We start from the raw sequence: 22,970 nt of genomic DNA on the forward strand, positions 1-22,970 counted from the left end.
GAGCCTATAATATCTGAGAGAAAAACAAAAACTCAGATGATTACATATGAGTTGTTTTTGGGATTGTATGAAGGAAAAAAGACAAAGTTTAAAAAAAGAAGGAGGAGGAGGAGGAATGTAAAGAGGGAAGTGGAGAAGGTAGGCTTAGTGTATAAGAAGTCCCCCAGTAGCTGAGTCTTTATAGCAGCATAACTGAGGGATGGTTCAGGGTCACCTTTTTAAGCCCTAATCTTAAGAGATGACCTGGGTGACTGAGAACCTACACAGATAATCTAGCACTAACTAATCTTTATCAAACAGGAAAGGTTTGAGCTTAATCTTAAAAATAAAAATGCTGTCTGTCTCCTGAATCCAAACTGGGAGCTGGCTCTGCAGAGGAGGGGCCTGACAGCTGAAAACTCAGCTTCCCATTCTACTTTTGGAAATGGTAAATGGCCTGTATTTGTATAGTGCTTTACTAGTCCCTAAGGACTCCAAAGCGCTTTACATATTCAGTCATCCACCCATTCACATTCACACACTGGTGATTTACATTTACTTTGTTACAACTTTGCAATTAAAATGGATGGAAAAACTGATATGCATTTTTTTTCTGCACAATTGAACTATATCGCATATTTGGAATTGTTAGTTGACCTACGCATGTCTTTGGATGGTGGGAAGAAACCAGAGTGCCCAAAGAGAATCCATGCAGGTTCATGCAGAACAGGGAAACTTCACATAAAGGCCTGAAGATTAGAATCCAGGACCTTCTTGGTGTGTCTCCCTTCTTATTTATTATATTATTATAATATATGATTGTATATCATTGTTGCTGATTATATAAACAAAATGTAATAACAATGTAATTAAAAATGATAACAAAGACTTGCACTTAATTAGGCAGGATTCACATAGCACTTTGAGAATGGGCCCCTATGTGTAGAAGCATGAATGGGGTACATGGTGTAGCCTATAGATAAGGGACCACTCTGTGCTACCTGAGATAAAGAAGACTTCGAAAAACGTGTGTATTTTATGTTTGAGTGAATTAATATTAATGAGCTATGGCAATTTTCCTTTGGGGAAGGTCAAAACCTCTTTGGTAGGTCCCCAATTATTTTATATGTAAGAAACACTTATGAGTTAAATGTTATACTGATCACTTACTTAAAAGCCCTGTTTATTTCATATTTAAATGTGATATTGATAATAACAAATGAATTTGTAGTTGTTATTTCATTTTATTAATTTATATTTTACTTTAGCGGGACTTTGAACTGTTTAGAAGAGAGGACAACTTTAATCCCGTTTTTTATCACATGATTTTCTTGCTCAGTGTGATCAAAGTTCAGAACTTATACTGCTGGAGATGAGAAGAAGTTATTTGTAACCAGACTCTCTGGAGTGACGTTGGAGGACGTGATTGGTGGGCGGTTCTGGTATATATCCGTCCGGCTTCCATCCCACCTTCTCGCCAGTGGAATTTCATCTCAGCTTCTGCACCTTCAGGGCAGACGAGAACATAAAAATAAGTAAGTACTTTTTAGTTTCCTCCTGAACGTGACTATATCCTCTTTACACATGACTTCAGTTTTTTATGCCATAGCTGTGCTCGTTAAAAGCGGACAGTTTTCCCATGAACCCAGATCGTTATAGCGTGCTCTGGCCTGACTCCGTGTCATTTCTCCCGTGCTCAGCTGTATGCCTACGTGGACTTAGCCAGCTAGAAGAACCAACTGTATTCGAAGCTAACATTAGCACGCTAGCTAAAGGCTCTCAGTTCAACTAGTTTTAACGAGCTCAGCAGTGTTGGCTAAAACATATAAAAACGACAACACATCGGGTTGAGAATGTGTTCAGAATTACGGTACTGTTTTAGTTGTTGATTCGCTGCCATCTTAATGCTGTTAGCTGTTTTGAGGCACAGCCTGAAGTTGTGTGTGGGTCTCGTTGAGCTAACTTCACCATTAGCTGAGGGGCTACGTGTCACACGCCGCATTCAAAGTTTTTAGCAAGTTTGCTAACCGGCTAAGGGTTTGGATTCAGTAATCCGTGACTCACTGATTATCCCGGTGAATATCCCACCTCAGATAGGAGACCCATATATTTACAGTAACCCCGACAGTAGGGACAGTGTTAGTTTGTCTCGATCTCTTACATTTTTTTTAATGGTTGACCAATGTTAGCCAAATGACGGCAGCTAGCATTAACTAAAATGTGTCGTTGGCAGCTGTCAGCTTTTGGTTAACTTGATATCGTGTTAGCTGGCAGTCACACTAACCAGCCTCTTAAATCCTTAATCTGGGATTGGGGTATAATGTCATAAAGGCTCGAAGGTTGTCATGCTGAAGCTAATGGGAGTTTAACTAGCAAAGGCGAGCCAGGCACTCTGAACTTGTTAGCAGTTCGTTAGTACAAGTTGTCTCCAATACGTAACGTAAAATGTCATTTAGCTGCATTACACTGGTTTAAACTAGTAATAAGTCTAATTAATGGTTGATACAGCTGTACCCGTGGCATGTTTATTTAATGTTCTGGGGTCTCTCTGGTGAATGCTCTCCACTTACACTCTTATTTTGGTTTTAGGCTACACATTTTTTCTTTCCTTGTTATTGTGTTTTTTGTTTTTTGTTTTTTTTTTTTTTTTTTTAAAGAAAAAAACAACCTCTTAAATTCTTTATCTTGTATAATTGCATTAATAAACATTATTAAATTGCACAGGCTCTGCTGGAAGAAGCGGTTCACTTGTATGGTTTTAATATTGACTGTGTTATAGTGTGTAGTAAAAAAAAAAAATGAAAGAATTTGCTGATATCTCGGAGGAGAAGGCAAAGTAATTTGTCCTGACAGTTGAGGAATTTGCATGTTTCATTTCAAGCAACGGATGTATACTGTGGTTACATGTGAAGAGGTGATGGCTCCAGGACAACTTCAAGTATAAAAAGAATCTCATTGCTTAGCACTGTAAATATGTGGCCTCCGTCTGGGTCACGATCCTGTTTCTGGACCCCCCTTTTCTTTCCTTTTCTTTTTTTGAGCAGACTTTTTACTCTGGAATTGCCAAAGTTGTGCCAAAACACACTTGCACTTTAGTGCTGTGGCAGCTATTTGTTGAACCAAACTGCTAATCAAAAGGCCTCTGGCCTTTCAAGGGCAAGTATCATATCAGGCCAGTTCTTTCTTTTCCAAGGAAAATTTGTTCAAAGAAAAGGGTTTCCTGAATCCTGTTGCTATTCTGGAGTGCTCTCCGTATTGCATATAGACTGGTCCTATACCTGCTTACCTCCAGCAGATGATTTAAAAAAGATAATAGTGGTGTCCTGATACACAAAGTGACGATATCATGAGCATGCCTTAAACATTTGTTATTTCTAACAACCACTTTATGGCTGTGTAGAAGCCTATAGAAAAACAAGTCCTTTCTGTGTGGCATTTGTAAATGCCTGTTGACTTTACTGTGGATAATTTCGGATCATACTGAAACTGAACATTTTGTAAATGATATTGTAAATTATGGCATCTGAAGCAATCAGACTTCCAATTTATGTTAATTAATAAATGGCGACTACAAATGTAACTTACCCTGTTTACATAAGAACTCTGCCAAATCAACCATGTGGAGCTATCTGCTGGGGCGATCCTTTGTGGAAAAAAGGAAGCAGACAAAAGTATCTTTCGTTTGCATAGTGTCCAGACTATGCTTTCAGGCTCTTGGAAATACTCCTGACACTGGTTTAGTTTATAAACTGATCAGATAGAAGCTGAGACATTTTGAAGACGTTCCTCAAATACCCATGTTGGATTGGGTCTGATTAGTTTGAGCATGCATCAAGACATCATTGGTAGGCTCACTTGCATTTGTAATTTCATCCTTATTGCTTGGTACTCCCACCCACTGAGATGCCGTCCTCTGACATGTCGTCCCATTTGCTTTGCAACAAGTCAGCCAAAGTTTTCCTCCGCCCTGACCGCCTTATGCTGGTGTTGCTTTCAGAGAAGTGTATTCCTTTTCAGTTCCACCTTATTGTTTCTTCACACAAAGAAATCTCAGGTCTTCTTGCCAATGCGGTTCCTTTTTCCTCTTCCTTATGGTTTTTCTATGAGCAGCCAAACCTCTGCACCCTGTAACACCAGCACGTGAATGGTCAATTAGATAAATGTACAGGCGTTTTTTGGGGGGACTCTTTATTAGAAACTGTTTTGGGCTTGTGATTTGTCTTCCAAATAAAAACATAAGTGCTAAGCTTTATTAACAGCAGCTGTACACGGCCATTCTATCACTAGTCGCTTTAATAATATTAATGAGAACAGGCCACATGTTGTCACTTCTGCCAACGCTAACAAATGGAGCTAGAAACCTACTTTTTAGTGCGTCTTCTTATAATATTGGGCTTTCCAAAGAAAGTGCCTGGCAGATCGTACACCTCTTCCCAAACAACACTCGTTGAGTTAATAACATTCGTCCTATGGGAGTCTGTCCACACCTCAGTGGAAAATTTGACTGTTTCCAAGGGTTGTTGAGCAAGTGAGGAAATCTGTGACATCAAACTAGCGAAATGAATCCCAAGTGTTTCTGAGACCTCAGCACAGCCATGTCAATAAGGACATTTAATGCGAATTGTTCACTGTGTGCTTTTACAGGCTCTTGCATGAGAGCGTGATAGCCTGGTTACCTGGCTCACACACAGCAGCTTCATCACTTGCCAGCTCTGTCCTTTTTGTACGACAAGGCAGCGTCCTGATTATGAAAGCCAGATGCTTGTTGAGGAGAGCGAGCTCCAGCGGCAGCTATGCTTTACTGCTGTTCACTAATGCATTTCTTGGCATCTGCTTTATCTGAACATTTCTTAATTTACCATTTGGTTTCAGCCATGAGTTGGCAGTGTTTATCTTACTGGGCTCATCAGAACCACAACTATAACAAAATGTGCAATTAGGCCTGACGAGTGGATATGTCTGTGAAGCATGAGTATGTTTTTTCTTTTTCCTTATATTGGCTCTGTTTGTAATCAGTATCCACTATTACTGTGCAATTTAATGATCTACATTTTAAATGCAGGTCATGGTGTAAGACTCATACACAGACGTTTATCTGAAAACATGGTTTTCTTTGTGGATTTAAACTGAGGTCCCAGATTTTTTTTTTTTAACAGTTGTTTTTTTTTTTCTTTTTCTGCTTTCTAGGCAAAAGCTGGCAGGCTGACGGGAGCTTTCATCTTTACAGGACGGATTATCTGGTAACTGACCATTTAGCTGGTAAGTTTGTACAGTTTTTATATTGGCACTTACTTTTGCCAACATAACATTAAGTCGTCTTCTTCTTTTTTTTTTCTTTAAGTTATTTAGACAGTTTTACTCAAATATTCACTGATTAGTGAGTAATTATGGCCTCCAACAAAATGATACATTGTCATGAACTTAGAATTAATGCATTAAAAATGCATCGGCGCAGGCCCTGGTTTGTGGAAGCAGCCAGGTTTTGCCTCCATTTTTAATACAGTAGTGCTGTTCTACCTAATCACTTGTGTATAAACAGCTGCCACATACATGGTACAACTAGTTTAATTTAACAATCGCAAATACATTTTTCAAACCATAATAAGCCTTTAAGTTTTGTACATGTATTTTGTATCTGTCCTCCCGCATTTCCTTAACCTCCTCACTTCAAGCCCCATCTCCTGAACTGTGTCAGGGTTCTAACACAAATGTGCAAAAATATGCTTATTTATTCATAATGTCGTCGTAATTACTAGTTATCAGATTAGATATACGATCCTCTCATCTCCGTTTGGCTGATAATGAGACTGCTAAACAGTAGCTGGTTTTAAGTTAACATTATGGCAGCTAGCATGAGTCCTTAAAAATCACTCTCCCTCTGATAAACGGTTTGATCACATTCTCACATTATAGGAGTTTATTCGGTAAGAGTCCAGGTCCAACAATTTTGGCTGTTTAGTTAGGATCTCCTAAATAACTCACCTCAGTATCCTTATCATCAGACTCTTTTCACAAAGTTTTACAGCCTCACCCAGAGTAAATAGACATGGACACCCATCATATTGACAATCAAAGTAAACAGCAGACTGACCGCCTACGCTCGTTACAGATGATCGTTACAGTTTTTTTTTTTTTTCTTCTTCTTTTTCTTCCTTCCCCTCATGGATAACTTTGGATTTGGATCACTGGTGCTTTAAATTTTTTTGCAGTGAAACACTTCAAAGTTACCTGACAGCTTCACTTAAAATAAGTTTCCAGGCCAAGAATGATCAGTTGTAACCGTAAAGAGATTTAATTTATAGTGCCGCTAATGAGCAGTGGGCACAAGAAGTTTATGCAGTCTGACAAGGAGGAGGCCCCACTGCAAGGGTGTTCATAGAGCAGCTAAACACACAGCCACATGGAAGCAAATTTCCCACAATTTACAGATCGATGACAAAACAAAGTCAGGATGTAGTCTTTATGCTTTCAGATGAATTTCAGTCACGCTTGGGAGGGGAAACTCCTCACTGAAGCAACTTGCATTCCTGTGCTTTGGCTAGAATTGATGTTTGTCTACAAAACAAGAAGAACGAGGTGATGGCTTTGGCTGATATCAAGTTTCATCATTGATGGTTAAACCGAACTGACCTGTAGTTGGAACACAGAGTGCAGTTGTTGTTTTTAATGGAACTCTATCATCAACTTCGTTTATAATTCAGAAAGCCGAAACGTCAACAAGATCAATTAATTTCATTTTGTTTTTTTAAAATAACTGTTATAGATAAGCGGATTGGCCTTGTGGTTTCTTTCTTGGAAAGAATTATTGGTTCAAAGATCCTAGACGGGGCTGCTGAGCTTTATGTTGGCGGATTTTTGCTTTAATCCTATCCAGCGTGGACATGCAGAGGGGTCAGTGGGGTAAAATCCTCTTAACCTTGCAGCCTTGTCACTTGGCTACATTTCTTAGAATAGAACTGGAGAAGATGGTTGAACAGAGTTCCTGTTGGAAAAACAAAATGTGCTGTAGCTGCAGCCCCGCCCACACCACCGCTCTGCTAGGACGTAATCTCTTCAGTTACTCCCCACTTAGACTCGGCATACATTAGCAAAGTGCTGACGTGTGAATGTGATGAGTGACTATTCTGTCGCACATGGCTTTCTCTGATAAATGTAGATTAGATAAAGGTGAACATCCCAAAGTCCGTGTGTGATAAGCTTGTTTAGCACATTAAACTGTGCTTGTGACACTTTCACCACTTGAAACAAGGGCCTTGCTAAAATTGCCTGTGAGTGCATGCAAAACTCAGTTTCTTGGTTAAACAAAGAGTGCATTATAGCTATCACTGTCACTGCTGTTATGCAAATTACATACACAGGGCTAACTAACTGGTTCAATCCAAAAAGTTAAAACCCAGAGACTTATAGTGAAGTGTTGTAACGAGCATGCACCAGTATAATGTTTTCCAATACAATACCAGTATTCTAGCTTTGGGTGTCTGCGGTTAGGAGGGTTATATTAATAAGTTGTATTTATCATTGGGAGAAAGAAACAGGGATTCATTTAAAAAAAAAAAAAAAGAAAAAAAGAAAAAAAATGCATCAGAATAAAAATGTGCTGAATTGGTAATTATTGATACAATAAATGAAAACAGGCTGAAGATAAAAGCCATGGAAAAATAAAATTCAACTGGCTTCATTCACCTAAATTATTTGCTCTAGTCTCCTTTCAGCTCAGTGTGAGTCATAAGGCTGCAGACTGCCAGTTCACCTCACACATTTACGCTCATGGTGCTGTTATAAGTGCAGTGCAAGTTTAACACTGAACAAACATCCTTGATTACTAATCTTTTATGTAATGTTTGTCTGATGAAACATGACTGAATGTGAATGAGGGAGAGAGAAGCTGACTCGTCGAAGCTTTTCAGCTAACTCAGCCAGTTTTGAACTAGAGTAAAGGAAACAAACAAACTTCAGCACACAGAAAAGTTATTGTAGCAGGTTATTCTAGCTGCTACGGTTGACACAGGACGAAGTAAAAACAGAACGACAGAGAACTGAGCGACCTCCATTTCGAGCATCAGCTCTGTCCATCCTTAATTTCTACAAATCAGAAAGAAATCCGACGACATCTCTTGTATGAACGAGGTGAATTTGAGAAAAAGCTCAAAATGAGCAGACTACGTCTCCTTTGAGACTTGTATATGTATTTTCTTGCTATGTGTACTGTTACTAAGCTTGTGAAGATGACGTAAGCTCTTCTTTTAGTGGCACACTCGGACTCCGTGTTAACGTGGGATTTCGACCATGAGCTCAGTCGCTGTACTTACGCAGGAAACCTTCAATGCGCACCGCAGTGGGCTTTTGCCAGAGCAGGGTGGTGGTGAGTATTTGGACATAAGACTCTATGGCCTGTAAAATGCAAGCCGAGCCACAAGTGGCTTCATGGTGTATGTCTTTCCTATGTGCACAGCTGCTGTGGCAGGACCCAGTGCTGGAGAGGATGAGGAAGCCCTTCCTACCTACAAGGAAGCCTTCCCACCTCTCCCCGAGAAGGCGGCCCAACCTGAGGGGACCCAGGAAACTTCCAGCGCCTGGGCATCAAAGATCCGTCCTCTCAAGTCTTCGATTATCACCCAGGTACAACTTCTCCTTTGAAATAGTAATGCAGTTATAGAACTTTTTTTTTTTTTTTTAGAGTCTGCCACAGGATCTTAATTATATGATTTGAAAGTAAATGACAAAGACATTAATTAAGAGTTTACTACATGCATTATATATTTAGAGATATGTGTAGCAATAGGAGACTTAAATAATCAAATGACAAATATGATCCTTCCATGTAAGTGGATTGTAGTTGTGTATGTCAAAGCTAAAATGTCTGTTTCCTGCTGATGATGGATTCTTCTCCACTGGGCATGGCAGCTGTTTCTGTGTACAGGGCGACACTGGATGTTGTAAAAAGACGAACCTTTAAGAAGGGTTTTCCTCCTCGTCGTGTAATAACTGTCTCTGTATGTTCTGTGACACTAGTGGTTGGTACGAAGACGGCATGCTCTGCGACACGCAGCAGTAAACATGGTGAAATAAACAACCATAGCACAGACACATACAGCTACAGTGACACAGGAAGCCTTATCAGTCATTTAGAATCAATTAAAGAAATGATTACCCATAAATAGCAGGAGATTTGTGTGACTCAAACCGTTATCTGTGGAAATTAGGCTTCTGTAAGCAAGTCAGGAGAAAAACTGACTCAAAGCTTTAAAAAGCATCGGCGGGTCAAATTTTTTTTTCTTGTTCTTTCCAGATTCTTCTGGAAAATGACTTAATTGATTAAACTTGGGGAGGAGAGAGCTTGAGCCTTATCTAATAGATGAGGTATAATGCTGTTTACACAAATGCTGTGTTTAAAGACCATTCAGAACAGTCAGTGTTGTTTGATGTACGGCCTTGATTTAAATAGTGCAGAAGCATGTGCCACTTGGCTCCCTAAATAACAATGCATTTGTTATACATCTGTTAGGCTAACGTTAGTAATGCTAGCACTGCAGATTTATTTATTTAATTTTTTTTCCCTGTGCAGGTTAACGTGAGCCTGTGTTGTTAGTCATGTTATTTACTCTTCTAAGCTTTCAGCAGTCTAAGCACTCCGCTGGTTGATAGGGACATCATCAGTCTTACTTCCCACTTGCCTGTTTCATAACTTGCCGTCCAAAAGTGGGTTGCTGTCGCCCGCTTCCGTCAGTGTGGGCAGCTAGCTGTGTTGACCCGATGGTTGACGGGTGTTGTACACAAAGAAAAGATGAATCATTAGTTTCCATGTCTAAATTTTTTGGTGCTGATTACTGCAGTGTTTAAATAAATCAGATGTCTACTTTAGGGTGGGGGGTGGGTGTGACTAGTGAATTAATGGATCATTATCTTTCCTTTTTAAATAAAATGTTTAATTCATTGGCATGTTTTCAGTATGATATAAAACGGAAGGAAAAACATTTATATTTGAGAATGAGAAGGGTTTTAGTAGAAGGAACATTTTTGTGTATTTTGGTTACAGATCTTGGTGAGGATTACCCGAGCTGGTGGTGTTCTATTTGAACGCATTTGTTTGCCTCACATTTTAGGTTTTCTTTGTGTCAAGCTAATCCTGTTTGTCACAGATTTTTTTTTACATGAACTATGTTTTCCTAGGTTTTCCATGTGCCGTTGGAGGAGCGCAAGTACAAGGACATCAACCAGTTTGGGGAAGGAGACCAAGCAAAGGTTTGCGTAGACATCATGCATAAGACCGGAGCGCACCTGGAACTCTCCTTAGCAAAAGATCAGGGTCTCTCCATCATGGTGTCTGGAAAGTTGGATGCCGTGATGAAGGCCCGTAAGGAGATTGTGTCCCGACTGCAGACTCAGGTTAAGAGATTTGCCTTTATTGGTTTTCTTAAATGATAAGTTGCAGACTGTGGTACCAAATTTGCCTTCTAATCTAAACCAACAGGCTTCAGCTAGTGTTGGCATCCCCAAGGAGCACCATCGTTTTGTCATTGGCAAAAACGGGGAGAAGCTTCAGGAGCTGGAGCTCAAGACTGCCACCAAAATCCAGATCCCACGACCTGACGACCTCAGCAACCAGATCAAGATCTCTGGTACCAAGGAGGGGCTGGAGAAGGCAAAGCATGAGATCCTGTTGATCTCTGCTGAGCAGGTAATTTACCACCTCACGCCAACACCTTTTTAAGGATATCTGTATATAATTTGTTCAAAGTTTGTTTTATAGCTCTTCCAAATCTGATACATTAGCAATTTTCCTCTTTTTAGGACAAGCGTGCTGTGGAGAGGGTGAACATTGAAAAAGCGTACCACCCATTCATCACCGGTGCCTACAATAAGCTAGTGGGCGAGATGATGCAAGAGACTGGTGCCCGCATCAATGTCCCCCCTCAGAGTGTGAATAAGACTGAGATCGTCATCACTGGGGAAAAGGAGCAGGTGGCCCTTGCTGTGACTAAGATCAAAAAGGTTTATGAAGACAAGGTATGCAAATAAGCACTGAGAAATTGTGTCCAGACTGCAGCAACAGTCAGATTTTCATATTTTTCTATAGCTGGTATTGCTGTTTATCATCTAGATTGACACCAGTAATCGTCCTGCCCTGCACATTGTGTTCCTTTGTCCAGATAAATGGAACAAAAAATGAAAATATTTACTTTGTGCAAAGTCCCTCACCTTCTTGTCTGTCTTGTAGAAAAAGAACACCACCACTATTGCTGTGGAGGTGAAGAAGTCTCAGCACAAATATGTGATCGGCCCCAAGGGAAACACCCTGCAGGAGATTCTGGATAGAACTGGCGTCTCAGTTGAGATCCCACCTTCTGACAGCAGCTCAGAAACTGTCATCCTTCGTGGAGAGCCCGACCGTCTGGGTCAGGCTCTCACTGAAGTTTATGCCAAGGTACATTTACCATGTGAAGACTGGTAATGTTAAGAGTTATTTAAACATATGAGAATTGAGGAGTAACGACAGCATTTTTCCTTCTACAGGCAAACAGTTACACTGTTTCCTCGGTCTCAGCTCCTTCTTGGCTTCATCGTTTCATTATTGGGAAGAAGGGCCAGAACTTGGCAAAGATCACTCAACAAATGCCCAAGGTGTGTTAAATGCTCTTAAATAAAGTACTTGTTTAATTTTTTTTAAACCTGCTTTTGACTTCTGTCTCATGTATTTTGAATGAAGGTGCACATTGAGTTCACTGAGGGAGAAGACAAGATCACCCTGGAGGGTCCTATCAAAGATGTGCAAATGGTGCAAGGCCAGATTGAAGCCATGGTTACAGATTTGGTAAGTGTGTTGAATCTTTAGTCACACAGAAATTTGTCAGGCTATGTTTCTCCCTGAAATTGGCTGATAGGGAAGCCTGTCACCTCCCTGTGGCCTTGCACACGGTAATGAAAACTGTAAGCTTCAGCGAAATTTATACGCTTGTGTTGTAAATTTTTGTAAAAGGCTGTAAATGTGTTTATTCCTGCTGTAAAGTTGAACATTTTTAAATGTTTAAATTTGAAGTCGTATCAAGTGAGAATGAGCAAACCTTAAGTGCTAGACAACAAGCTCCTCATGATTTTTGTTGTTTTGATAGGTAAGCCGAATGGACTACGCAGAGATTAGTGTGGATCCCAAATTCCACCGTCACCTGATTGGAAAAGGAGGTGTTAATAGTGAGTATATTGCTGTCAGATGCTGCAACAACAACAACAAGGAATATTTTTCTGAAACAATGCATTTACTTATTAATTTAGTCAACCGGATCAAAGAGGTGCACAAGGTGACTGTCCGCATCCCCCCTGATAATGAAAAGAGCAACCTGATCCGCATTGAGGGGGATCCCCAGGGTGTGCAGGAAGCCAAGAAGGAGCTGCTAGAGCTTGCGTCACGCATGGTTAGTTCAAGCTTCAGTTTAGAGGCAAAATTCTGCAAATGATTTCCTGTTATGTCTCTAATTGCATGGTTTCATGTAGGAGAACGAGCGTACAAAGGACTTGATCATCGAACAACGTTTTCACAGGGCCATCATTGGCCAAAAAGGGGAGAAGATTAAGGAAGTGCGGGACAAATTCCCAGAGGTGAGCTGTAAATCATCATTGTGGTTGTTTCTCTGTTTTGTTTTGTTGTCCCCCCTTTTCTTTTTCTTTTTTTTTTTTCTCTCTCCCCTTCTTCTTCCCTCTGCTTTAACCTTGGAAAATTTACTCCCTTACCTCTAAATGTTTGTTCCAGGTCATCATTAACTTCCCTGACCCAGCACAGAAAAGTGACATTGTTCAACTTCGGGGCCCAAGAACTGAAGTAGAAAAATGTTCAAAGTTTATGAACAAGATAGTGGCTGAAATGGTAAATCTCAGTTTGACTTGAAGTTTAAAATGCTGTGCTAGTGTATTTGTATTTTATTGCAGCGTTGAAGTGTCATTAAGTGTTAACCTTCAGTGATTCCTTTGGTCAGGTGGAGAACAGCTATTCTGTCTCAGTCCCCATCTTCAAGCAGTTCCACAGAAACATCATTGGAAAAGGAGGGTCAAACATCAAGAAGGTACTGCACGTTTTCCGATTCTGAATTCACGTTAAATCGGCGTGTTAATTTATTTTAAGTTTGATTTGACACCTCCTTTATTTTTTTGCTTTGTAGATTCGAGAGGAAACGAACACCAAAATTGATCTGCCTGCTGAGAACAGCAATTCAGAGATGATTGTCATCACTGGGAAGAAGGCAAACTGTGAAGCAGCACGGACTCGGATCTTGGCCATTCAGAAGGATCTGGTAGGCACTCATTTTAGCATGTGTGGGGATTTTTATTTTTATTTTTTTTTAAATTTAAACTAGGGTTGTTTTCAAATCTTGTCTTGTTTGCTTTAATAAATTGTCATGTTGTCCAGGCGAACATCTCAGAAGTGGATGTGTCCATTCCCTCGAAGCTGCACAACTCCTTGATTGGGTCGAAGGGACGTTTGGTGCGATCCATCATGGAGGAGTGTGGCGGCGTGCACATTCACTTTCCCACAGAGGGCTCAGGGATTGATAAGGTCACCATCAGAGGCCCTGCAGAGGAGGTGGAGAAAGCTAAGCAGCAGCTGCTTGCCTTGGCGGAGGAGAAGGTTTGTAAATATGTGTCTGAATTAAAGCTGAACTTTTGTTCAACTCATTGTTTTGAAGTTGTGGGGTGAAGAGAATGAGAAGGTAAAAAGGCAAAGAGCTCCTTTTGTATTAGCACATGCTGAGCATTTGTTTCGGTCATCCTTTTAGTCGCTCGCAAATGGCTAAGAAAATGTTTCTGAAGTTTGATTTGGTTAGTTATTATCCCATTATCAGGGAGTTCATGCATTTCAGTTGGAAAAAGACTTGAACAAAGACCTTATGTAGTTAAAAGCTACTTGTAATAAATGTCAGCCTAATTTTATCCATTTTGTTTTCCTTAGCAAACAAAGAGTCACACTGTTGAGCTGCATGCAAAACCAGAGTACCACAAATTCCTTATTGGGAAAGGTGGTGGAAACATCCGTAAGGTTCGTGACAGCACCGGCGCCAGAATCATCTTTCCCACCCCTGAGGACAAAGACCAGGAACTCATCACTGTGGTTGGCACCGAGGAAGCAGTACGGGATGCACAGAAAGAGCTGGAGGAACTCATCAAGAGTTTGGTAAGATTTCAAATGAGTTCTGTCAACAGTTGGATGAAATGAACCAACAATTCGGTTAATTTTATTTTTTGTGTTACAGGACAATGTTGTTGAGGACACTATGAACGTTGACCCCAAGCATCATCGCTACTTTGTAGCCCGCCGTGGCCAAGTCCTTAGGGACCTTGCTGATGAGTATGGTGGGGTTATGGTGAGCTTCCCCCGCACAGCTTCTCAGAGTGATAAAGTTACCCTTAAAGGAGCCAAAGAGTGTGTGGAAGCTGCCAAAAAACGCATGCAGGAGATTGTGGAGGACTTGGTTAGTAGTGTTTTGTTAAGGGAAGTCTTTCTGTTTATTCTCCTCTTTGAAATGTAACAAGCTTTTCTTCTTTTTATTTTTCAGGAGGCTCAAGTGACTATGGAGTGTGTAATTCCTCAGAAGTTCCACCGTTCAATCATGGGTCCTAAGGGCTCACGGATCCAGCAGATCACTAGAGATCACAACGTGCAGATCAAGTTCCCAGAACGCGAGGACCCACAAGGTAAATAGTAAAGACCTGCAGTGTGTCTATTACTTTAGTTTCTGTCTTAATATAACTTTCATTATGAGAACATTGATATTTTTATTTATTTTTAAGTAACACTTTATTTATAAATAAATAAAATAATTGTACTTAGTTTTGAAACTGATGGTTGATATTTTTAGCCAACAAAAAGCATTTGGGCATGTACATTTATTTATTTTTTTTTTTGAATACTCTGATTTTCTTTTAGCTGCACCTCCTGCTGAGGCTCCTGTCCAGGAGAATGGAGAAGCTGACGGTGAAGTGAAGGAGCCAGTTGATCCCAACGCGCCCAAGAAGTGCGATGTGATTATAATTTCTGGACGCAAAGAGCGGTGCGAGGCTGCCATCGAAGCACTGAAGGTTGGACTTCATATTCAAGCTCAGGAATGTTAAAAAGCAACTTTTTGAAGAACTACAGCTAACTGTCTTCCTTCTTTAGGCCCTGGTTCCTGTAACTATTGAGGTGGAAGTGCCTTTTGAGCTTCATCGCTACATCATTGGACAGAAAGGAAGTGGAATTCGCAAGATGATGGAGGATTTTGAGGTGTGTTGCAGATGTCTTTATAGGAATGAAGGAGCCTTGATGTTTTACTGGATATTTGATCTGGCATCACTGTCTCTCTCCAGGTTAATATTCAAGTGCCTGCTCCTGAGCAGCAGTCTGATAAAATCGCCATCACCGGCTTGGCCAGTCTTCTCGACCGCGCCAAAGAGGGCCTCTTGGAGCGCGTCAAAGAGCTGCAGGCCGAGCAGGAGGATCGGGTTAGTATTTGCTTACTAAAATGCATCAATTGTGGCACTTAATGTGTGTTGAGGCTGAACTATGGTGTCTTTATTTCTGTGTTGACGATTTATAGTCAAATGGTGCACTAATCTTTTCAGATTAGCTCAAAGGGCACCCTTATCATAATCCTCAAGTGAACAAAGGGCTTAATAATTAGTCTTATCTTAGGCAAACATCAGGTTGAGTAGTAGTGGGAAATGGCCAGCTGTCAGACTTTATGAAATTCCAACCCAACATTTTGCCACCTTTTCTCAAACCCTCTGCAGGCACTCAGGAGCTTCAAGCTGACCATCACTGTGGACCCCAAGTATCACCCCAAGATAATCGGCCGCAAGGGTGCCATTATTACAAACATCCGCACTGAGCATGATGTTAACATCCAGTTCCCAGAGAAGAATGATGAAAACCAGGTATGTCTATGGCTTATGGTATTAAATCGAAATGGGCTTCCTGATAATGGTGCTCGATATCGGGCCAGATGCTTGGTATAAGGGTGTTTTTGTTTTTTTTTTAAATTAATTCTGCTGTGTCTCCATAGGATCAGATTACTATTACAGGGTATGAGCACAAAGCCATAGCTGCACGAGATGCCATTCAGGCCATCGTGGATGAGCTGGAAGAGATGATCTCTGAGGACATCACCCTGGACAGCAGGGTCCATGCTCGCATCATTGGCGCCCGTGGCAAGGGCATTCGCAAGATCATGGATGAGTTTAAGGTTAGGATGGTGAAACGAGAAGGTGTAGGTAGCTGCTCTACAAATCTGTGTATAATGACAGAGACAAAGAGGTGTGGGGGGAAAATCCTCTCCCCCCCACACAAAAAAAACTATCAGAAGGGAAAAGGTTAAACCTGCCAGACAGCACAGTCACAGCTGTGCTCACATACAGAAATGAATGATATTGTAATTAGTGGAATAGGTCATTCCAAATACTGCACTTTCTGTATTCTTACAAACTTTAACTTCTCTTTTAAACTCTTCAGGTTGATCTCAGGTTTCCCCAGAGTGGAGCTGCAGACCCAAACCTCGTGACAGTCACCGGTCGCCCTGAGCTTGTGGATGAAGCCATCGACCATCTCCTCAACCTGGAAGAGGAATACGTAAGCTTCCCTCTCCAGATAATGTCCAAAACAAAAAGTGCTTTGTGTGAGTTAATTGGTACTTACACAGTTTGTTTTGTGTCAGATGGCAGATGTTGTGGAAAATGAGGCAAAGATGGCTTATATGAGGCCTTCTGGCAGTAGCGCTGCTGCCGCCGACGAACAGCGTGGCCCATCCAAAGGCTTCGTGGTGAGGGAGGCTCCCTGGGCTACTGCCAATGAGAAGGTGAGGGTCTTCTAATATCAAGGTCAAAAATCTGCAAAGTGGTCACGCCCTTTTCTTTTTAAATCCTCATTTTCCTTTTTTTTTTTTCCTACCCTTAAGGCCCCTGATATGAGCAGCTCTGAAGATTTCCCAAGCTTTGGAGCCCCAGTGGCAACCAAGGCCTCACCCTGGGGACCAAAGCGCTTCTAAGCCGTGCTGCTACAGACGGGCCTGAAATTAACCAACACAATCTACCCCGTTATTCTCCCCAACCCCCTCTTGACCTGGACTGACCGCTGACCCTAAAAGTCTTCAGTTCTAAGACTGTCATCCTTCTGTCTACTTATCTCGGTCTAGCCTCGCAGATTCAGTCTAAAAGTGTTCTAAGATACTGTAATTGACTTGTGAGCTCTGTTTCTGCATTAAATACTGTCTTATGCTTAAAAAAAACAAACAAAAAAAACAACCCATTGTTACGGTGAAGTCTACAGTCTGTAAAAGACCGATGTTTAAATGTTGATTAGACAAGACATTTCATTGTGGTTTGAACTGTTATACCAAATTCAGTGGTGGCCAGACATGAGGTTCTTTTTATTTTATTTTTAAATTTTTTTTTTTTTAAAAATTTAATTTAATTTAAAATTTTTTTTTGAGCTGCCCTTATCTTAGTTGCCTTCGCAGGGTGGGGTGAAGCAATTGAATTGCTGCTGGTGACCTATTCAGACATGAAGCCTGACCAGCGAGGCCAGCTGTTTCAGTATCCCACCCCTCTCCTGCCTTATTCATGTAGCTGCGTGAAAATTGTCAGTCATTAGCCCTCAAGCACACTCTAGTGGTTGTCCTCCGTCACGTCGTTCCATTTGCTTGTAACTGTGCTTCTGTGTATACTGTCAAGTAGTGGCATGTACCTTGTAGCCTTATGAATTGGTGAACTTTTCAAAGGGGGTGTGGGAGTGGAGGAAGGGTAGGGAAGGGGGCGGGGGGTGGTTTTAGCCAGTGCAGAATGGCACCTACTCAAACTGCCAGATGCTTGGAGATCATGCCAGAACTAAACCTCTTGCAACACTAGGCCTAGAGCTCCAACGTATCCAACCTCACACTAACTGTTGGACCTATATTTTTTTTTTTTTCTTTTCATTTTTCTTTTTTTTTCTTTTCTTTTTTTGACATTCAAAAGTAAGTCACTCTACAAAATAAAATGACTGTGTGTTTGTGATCAAAACGGCAGACCATCGTGTGCCAACTACCTGTCTAGTGATGTCCTGTGTTACTCATCCTCTGTATTGGGTCAGTGTCCAGTCCTTTTGTCTTCCAGTTGCTATGCAGATTGCTCTGTTAAATAGCAATGGCCCTTTTTATTTTTAATCAGCCTTACAACTAGAAAGATACAAACCAGGTAGAGATGATGTTGAGGTGCATTTTTAATGGACAACTGGAAGGTATGTCTATTGTTTCCTCAAACTCTCGGGACAGTCCCGCCCCCCCCCCCCCCCCCCCCCCCCGCCCCCCCACCTCTCCTCCTCAATTACTAGTTTACTTTGCTCGAGTGCAGATTTAGCTTGTCAGCTGCTAATTCAGCATCTAGCATCAGCCTACCTTGGTTTCTATCCTCCTAGTATTGAATGAAAGATTATGCAAATACCATTGAAGTGAACGGTTATGGATGACACTGGAAAAGAAATTGTCCAAAAAAGTCAATAAAAATTGAAAACGCTCTGTGCTTCTTCATCCTCCCCCCCCCCCCCCCCCCCCCCCCCCCTTATCAAGCAGAATTTCTAATTTTTCAATGAACTCTCACACACAGAAAACACGATCAATATAATAATCTGCCCATGCCATGCATGGAGACTCATCGAGATTGTTTTCTCTTTTCTAATTTGATGTCTGTGGTGATCTAAAACTAGGTGCAACGTTAGTCAGATATTGTATTAATGAACAATAACATGATTCCTAATATTCAGAGCAAAAATCCCAGGAATTGTATCACTACTTCGGTCTTATTTTACCAAATTTAACAGTTTTAAAGTCACCAGAATTTATGTTTTTATAAATAACCTAATGAGAAATCCCTTCATTGTTGGTGTTTATCCTGTTAAAATAATGTGATGTTCAGGTCCCGGAGATGTCACAGCATATCTTTACTAGGCAGCAACGGTGATGTAAAACTTAGTGCTCATCATGGTGTTACATAAAAACAAACAAGCAAACAACAACAAAAAACAATTTCAACAAAAAGTGCAAAAATAAAGTCACAGAATATAGGTAAAACATTTCACGTTCATCAAATAATAAGAAAATTTATTTTAAGCCACAGATTTATCAATAAGCCAAAAAAGAAAAATCCAGGCAGAAGATGAGCCTGATTATTGGTTAAAAAAAAAAAAATAAAAATAAAAAAGACTTTTCATAACTTGTTTTGAGCTGCTATCCCATATGGTGATCCAAACCTTTAAAGTTTACCCCAAATGCCAGTTTTTAGCTTTTCTCCAGTTTATTAAAATAAAACACATCAAACTTCCAGGGTATCAGTGCTTGTTTCTATTCCTCTAATGTCATAGACATGAAACTGGTGTAGTTGTACTGTTGAAACTACAATACCTGTGATACTGATACCTGTGATACTGATGAAATCAAAAGGTTATTACAGAAAAATGCTTATCAGAAATCAGGTGTTGTCATCAGACTGTGACATAAAATGAATCTGGTTGTCTTCAGACCTGGAAATTTGATGTTGAGTTCTGACAAAAATAAACAAAAAATGAGCACATTTAAAACGTTTGGCCTGTAGTTTGGAAAACACTCATTTTATGAGGGCAAAATTTTGTCCTCATAGTATGAACTAATGCAAAAAACGGGCTGACTCTGAGGGGGTCAGGTGGGAAATGGAACCATCTTTGTAGTCCTTACTCTTTTCTGAGTCTGGGCAAATGTGTGAAACAGCGCCCCCTGGGTTGTAAAGGCTGATAAAAATCAAATAGCCTCAAACGAGAGTAGGGTTGAATTGATGAATTGTAGCAAGGTGAGTTCATAAGCATTAAATAAATAAGAATAATATAGTTACAGTTGAGGTCAGTCTATAACTGTGGATGGGAAGGTCTTGGGACGGAGCGGTCACACGTTACCTGAAACAAGCCTGGAATTGTTAGCTAGCTAACATCAGCGTTCTGTTTGCTAACAAAAGCTTTGGACAACTTCCAGCTGTATCGAGTTTATTTTATTTATTTATTTTTTCAATAAAATCGTCGGACGTAACATAGTGTGGATCCTTCCTCATGAAAGACACAAAAGTGGACGGGACATCAATAAAGTGAGTAAAAGTATCTCTTCTCAGTTTGTGGTCACCTGGTCACACCTGTGGCTGAGTGTGAATTTAACTACGTCTGTTTATTTGTTATTGTTCGTATCACACGTCTTCGTTGGGTTTTAGTAATATGCTGACGGTAATTTGTGATCTAAGCCAGAACACAGTGTATTTAAAAAAAAGCTTTAAGAAAGCAGAAACAAACAAACAAACAAACCCAAAATATAATGACAACACAAAACAGCTCAAGTTGGTAAAAAAAAAGAAAAGAAATACTAGGAAGTAGTGAAATAAAATAAATAAAAATTAAATAAAAAAATTAAATAAAATACAACTAAAAGTCAGGGGAGTGGTTGAATGTGTTACAATAAGGAGCTCAACAAGGTTACAATCTAGAGTAAATAAATTTTTATTTTAATAAATAAAAATGGAAATAAAATTATATCAAAACTTAATATCTTCAATTAAAAAATGTTCGATTTTCTTGCTGCTTCATATTCTGTCCTTCATTAACAAAAAAACAAACAAAAAAAACAAACAAAAAATACTGTGTTCAGTTTCACTTAAATGCAGGTCAATAAAACGGCACCAACACACTATCGTGTTCATTCATGACAGTTTCGGTTCATGTTTTTCATATAGTTGTCTGGGCTCCATGTCCAGTGGTTCTGTGCCCCATCAGAAACAACGTGCCCCTCAGTTTGAGAACCACTAATATGACAGAAAAGTGTTGAGAAAGAGCAGGGTTGAATAAACTATTGACATAAGCGAACAGATAATTCACTGCCAGACTGATGTGGAGGACTTCCTGTGTTTGTCTGTGAAGATTCTCAGTCACTTCCTGTGTTTGTCAAATACACCTGAAAGGTAAACTAAAAATGTTATTTAGTGTGATGGCCAGCATCATACCGAAAAGATAAAATCTATAAAATTAGTTTGTTCAGTTTGCTGTTTGTTATTGAATTTGCTGATAGAGCAGTATATTAGGGGTGGGGGAAAAAATCGATTCTGTGTAGTATCGTGATATTTTGTTTGCTAATAATGTATCGATACAGGGACAGCAGAAATCGATATTTTGTTACAAAAAAGGTTTTGTTGATCCTTTTTCTGAGCAAGAATCCTGACATTCCTTCACTGTCCAAATGTGTTTAACTTTTTTTTGGCAGCAATAAACATGACAGTTTACTTATTTTAATTTAAGACATGTTTTATTTTAATTAAGTTTAAAACTTTTTTATTTAATGTAAAATTATATTTTGTTTTAATTTACTTTCAAATTCTTCAGTTGCTGAAGGGGCTGCATAGTTTTCATAAATTGCATAGTTCAGAATAGCTAAGTTGGACTAGACTGTAATACAAACCGTTCAGTTTGTCAACAATAAAACTGACTGAAATGAGAGAAAGACTGAGTGCGAGACTTTGATATTAGATAAAATGAATATTGATAAAGTTTACCTTTATGTACAGAATCTGAATATCGCAAAATATTTTTAAAAAATTGCAATAATATCGTATCGTGCGTTAAGTATTGTGATAATATCGTATCGTGGGATGTATGGTGATTCCCACCTCTACAGTATATACATATATGAGAAATATTCACCACAATGTAGAGCAGACGACAAAGAAACTAAATGTAGGGCAAAGATGATGTGTGTTAGATAATTTGAGGAACGATATCGGTGCTAAGAGGTCGTGTAAATCCTAATAGGAAACACTGTTGGTGTCACCATTATCAGGTCATTGTTTTGGAAATCCTCCTTCCTATTGATGCTCCTGAAAACTACTGAAAAAGGTAGTTTGTAATCACTGTTGAGTATTCCTCTGCTGAGCTCTTTCAGTATCACAAGGTTCAGAGCTCTCCTCCCTTTCGTGGATTACATGTGTACATGTTTGTGAACAGGCAGCAAAGAAATGGAGATGAATGTTTTCCTCCCTCCCCGGTCTCCTCTTGAAAGCTGATAGTCGCACTTTCAACACTCATGAAGCGCTCCTGTGTTTGAAAGGAGCAACGTAAAGCTCTCACCAGAGCTCTGAGGCATAATCATGACACAATTAAGATAATTTCCCAACCACTGCTGGTGGCAAGAAAAGCAATTTTTACGCCTTGTAATCGAGTCTGGCTGTCAGATTAAGATAGCAGGTGATTTGAGGGAAATTGTCTTGGCTAACTCTTTGGAGTGGGATCCAGGTGGCCTCAGGTATCTCTTTGCCCATTGAGGTTGCCTGGAAGGTAATGCAGGTTTGATTTTGAAAATGAAAGAAACATTTGAGTGGTGGATTTGTGTCTCTGGGCATTTGTCATCTTATTACCTGCCTCTGCTGCCATCTACTCCTGCATCTTGCCACATGAAAGAGCCAAGTGGCCCGTTATCTCTCTCACACTTTCTTTCTCTGTTTCCCCTTTTCTGTCTCCGACTTGCCATCCAATGACAAACTCCAAATTTGACCCATACTGTATGAGATTACCACATGTGGGGGTTGGAAATCTTGGTCAATGTTAGCTTCTTGTGGTTGATTTTTCAGCCATTTTGGTTTTTAGGAATGTCAGAATGGAAAAAAAAAATGCTGTCCTACTTGGTCAAATGGATCTGGTTTTGGATCATGGCAAGTTAACTACTTCAAACAATACAATTTAAATATCTGTAACAATTATTTGATTAATTCAGCCAACTGACAAACTAATCAGGAAGTATTAAAAGCAAAAAACCAAAAATGACAACAATAATCCAAAGAAATATAACGTAATGATTTTCAAATAATCATTAAGTTATAAATGGTCTTCGTATTTCTTATCTTAAAATGTACTTTTCCCCCTTGTTTCCATCATTGCCTGGCAGTTTGTAACATGCTGCTACATCCAAAAGGTAATGCACCTTGAAGCTGTTTGCCAG

The 22,970-nt window shown here is 40.0% G+C and overlaps 1 protein-coding gene and 1 long non-coding RNA gene across 2 annotated transcripts in view; both read left to right on the top strand.

The window, feature by feature from the left end:
- Positions 1-1,364: 1,364 nt before the first annotated feature.
- hdlbpa (high density lipoprotein binding protein a) lies at positions 1,365-17,744 on the top strand. The gene is made up of 28 exons (XM_085263907.1): positions 1,365-1,514; positions 5,167-5,238; positions 8,227-8,341; positions 8,432-8,598; positions 10,150-10,365; positions 10,451-10,657; positions 10,771-10,986; positions 11,198-11,404; positions 11,494-11,601; positions 11,687-11,791; positions 12,090-12,168; positions 12,250-12,389; positions 12,469-12,573; positions 12,725-12,838; positions 12,948-13,034; positions 13,131-13,262; positions 13,379-13,597; positions 13,919-14,140; positions 14,220-14,438; positions 14,523-14,661; positions 14,894-15,045; positions 15,125-15,229; positions 15,313-15,447; positions 15,736-15,879; positions 16,008-16,187; positions 16,454-16,570; positions 16,656-16,796; positions 16,896-17,744. Exons 3-28 carry the CDS (start codon positions 8,266-8,268, stop codon positions 16,983-16,985), a joined length of 3,822 nt encoding a protein of 1,273 aa, XP_085120033.1. The 5' UTR covers positions 1,365-1,514; positions 5,167-5,238; positions 8,227-8,265; the 3' UTR covers positions 16,986-17,744.
- A 792-nt stretch (positions 17,745-18,536) lies between these two features.
- The window catches only part of LOC146546869 (uncharacterized), a 118,895-nt gene continuing 114,461 nt past the window's right edge, over positions 18,537-22,970 (top strand). The window contains exon 1 of the long non-coding RNA XR_014890635.1: positions 18,537-20,082. This is a non-coding gene — a long non-coding RNA (uncharacterized LOC146546869). The remainder of the gene's footprint in view (positions 20,083-22,970) is intronic.

This window comes from Mchenga conophoros, linkage group LG23, assembly GCF_057382185.1.
Source record: "Mchenga conophoros isolate Kocher_MC1m ecotype Shallow Benthic linkage group LG23, M_conophoros_male_GT1.1, whole genome shotgun sequence".
NCBI lineage: Eukaryota > Metazoa > Chordata > Actinopteri > Cichliformes > Cichlidae > Mchenga > Mchenga conophoros.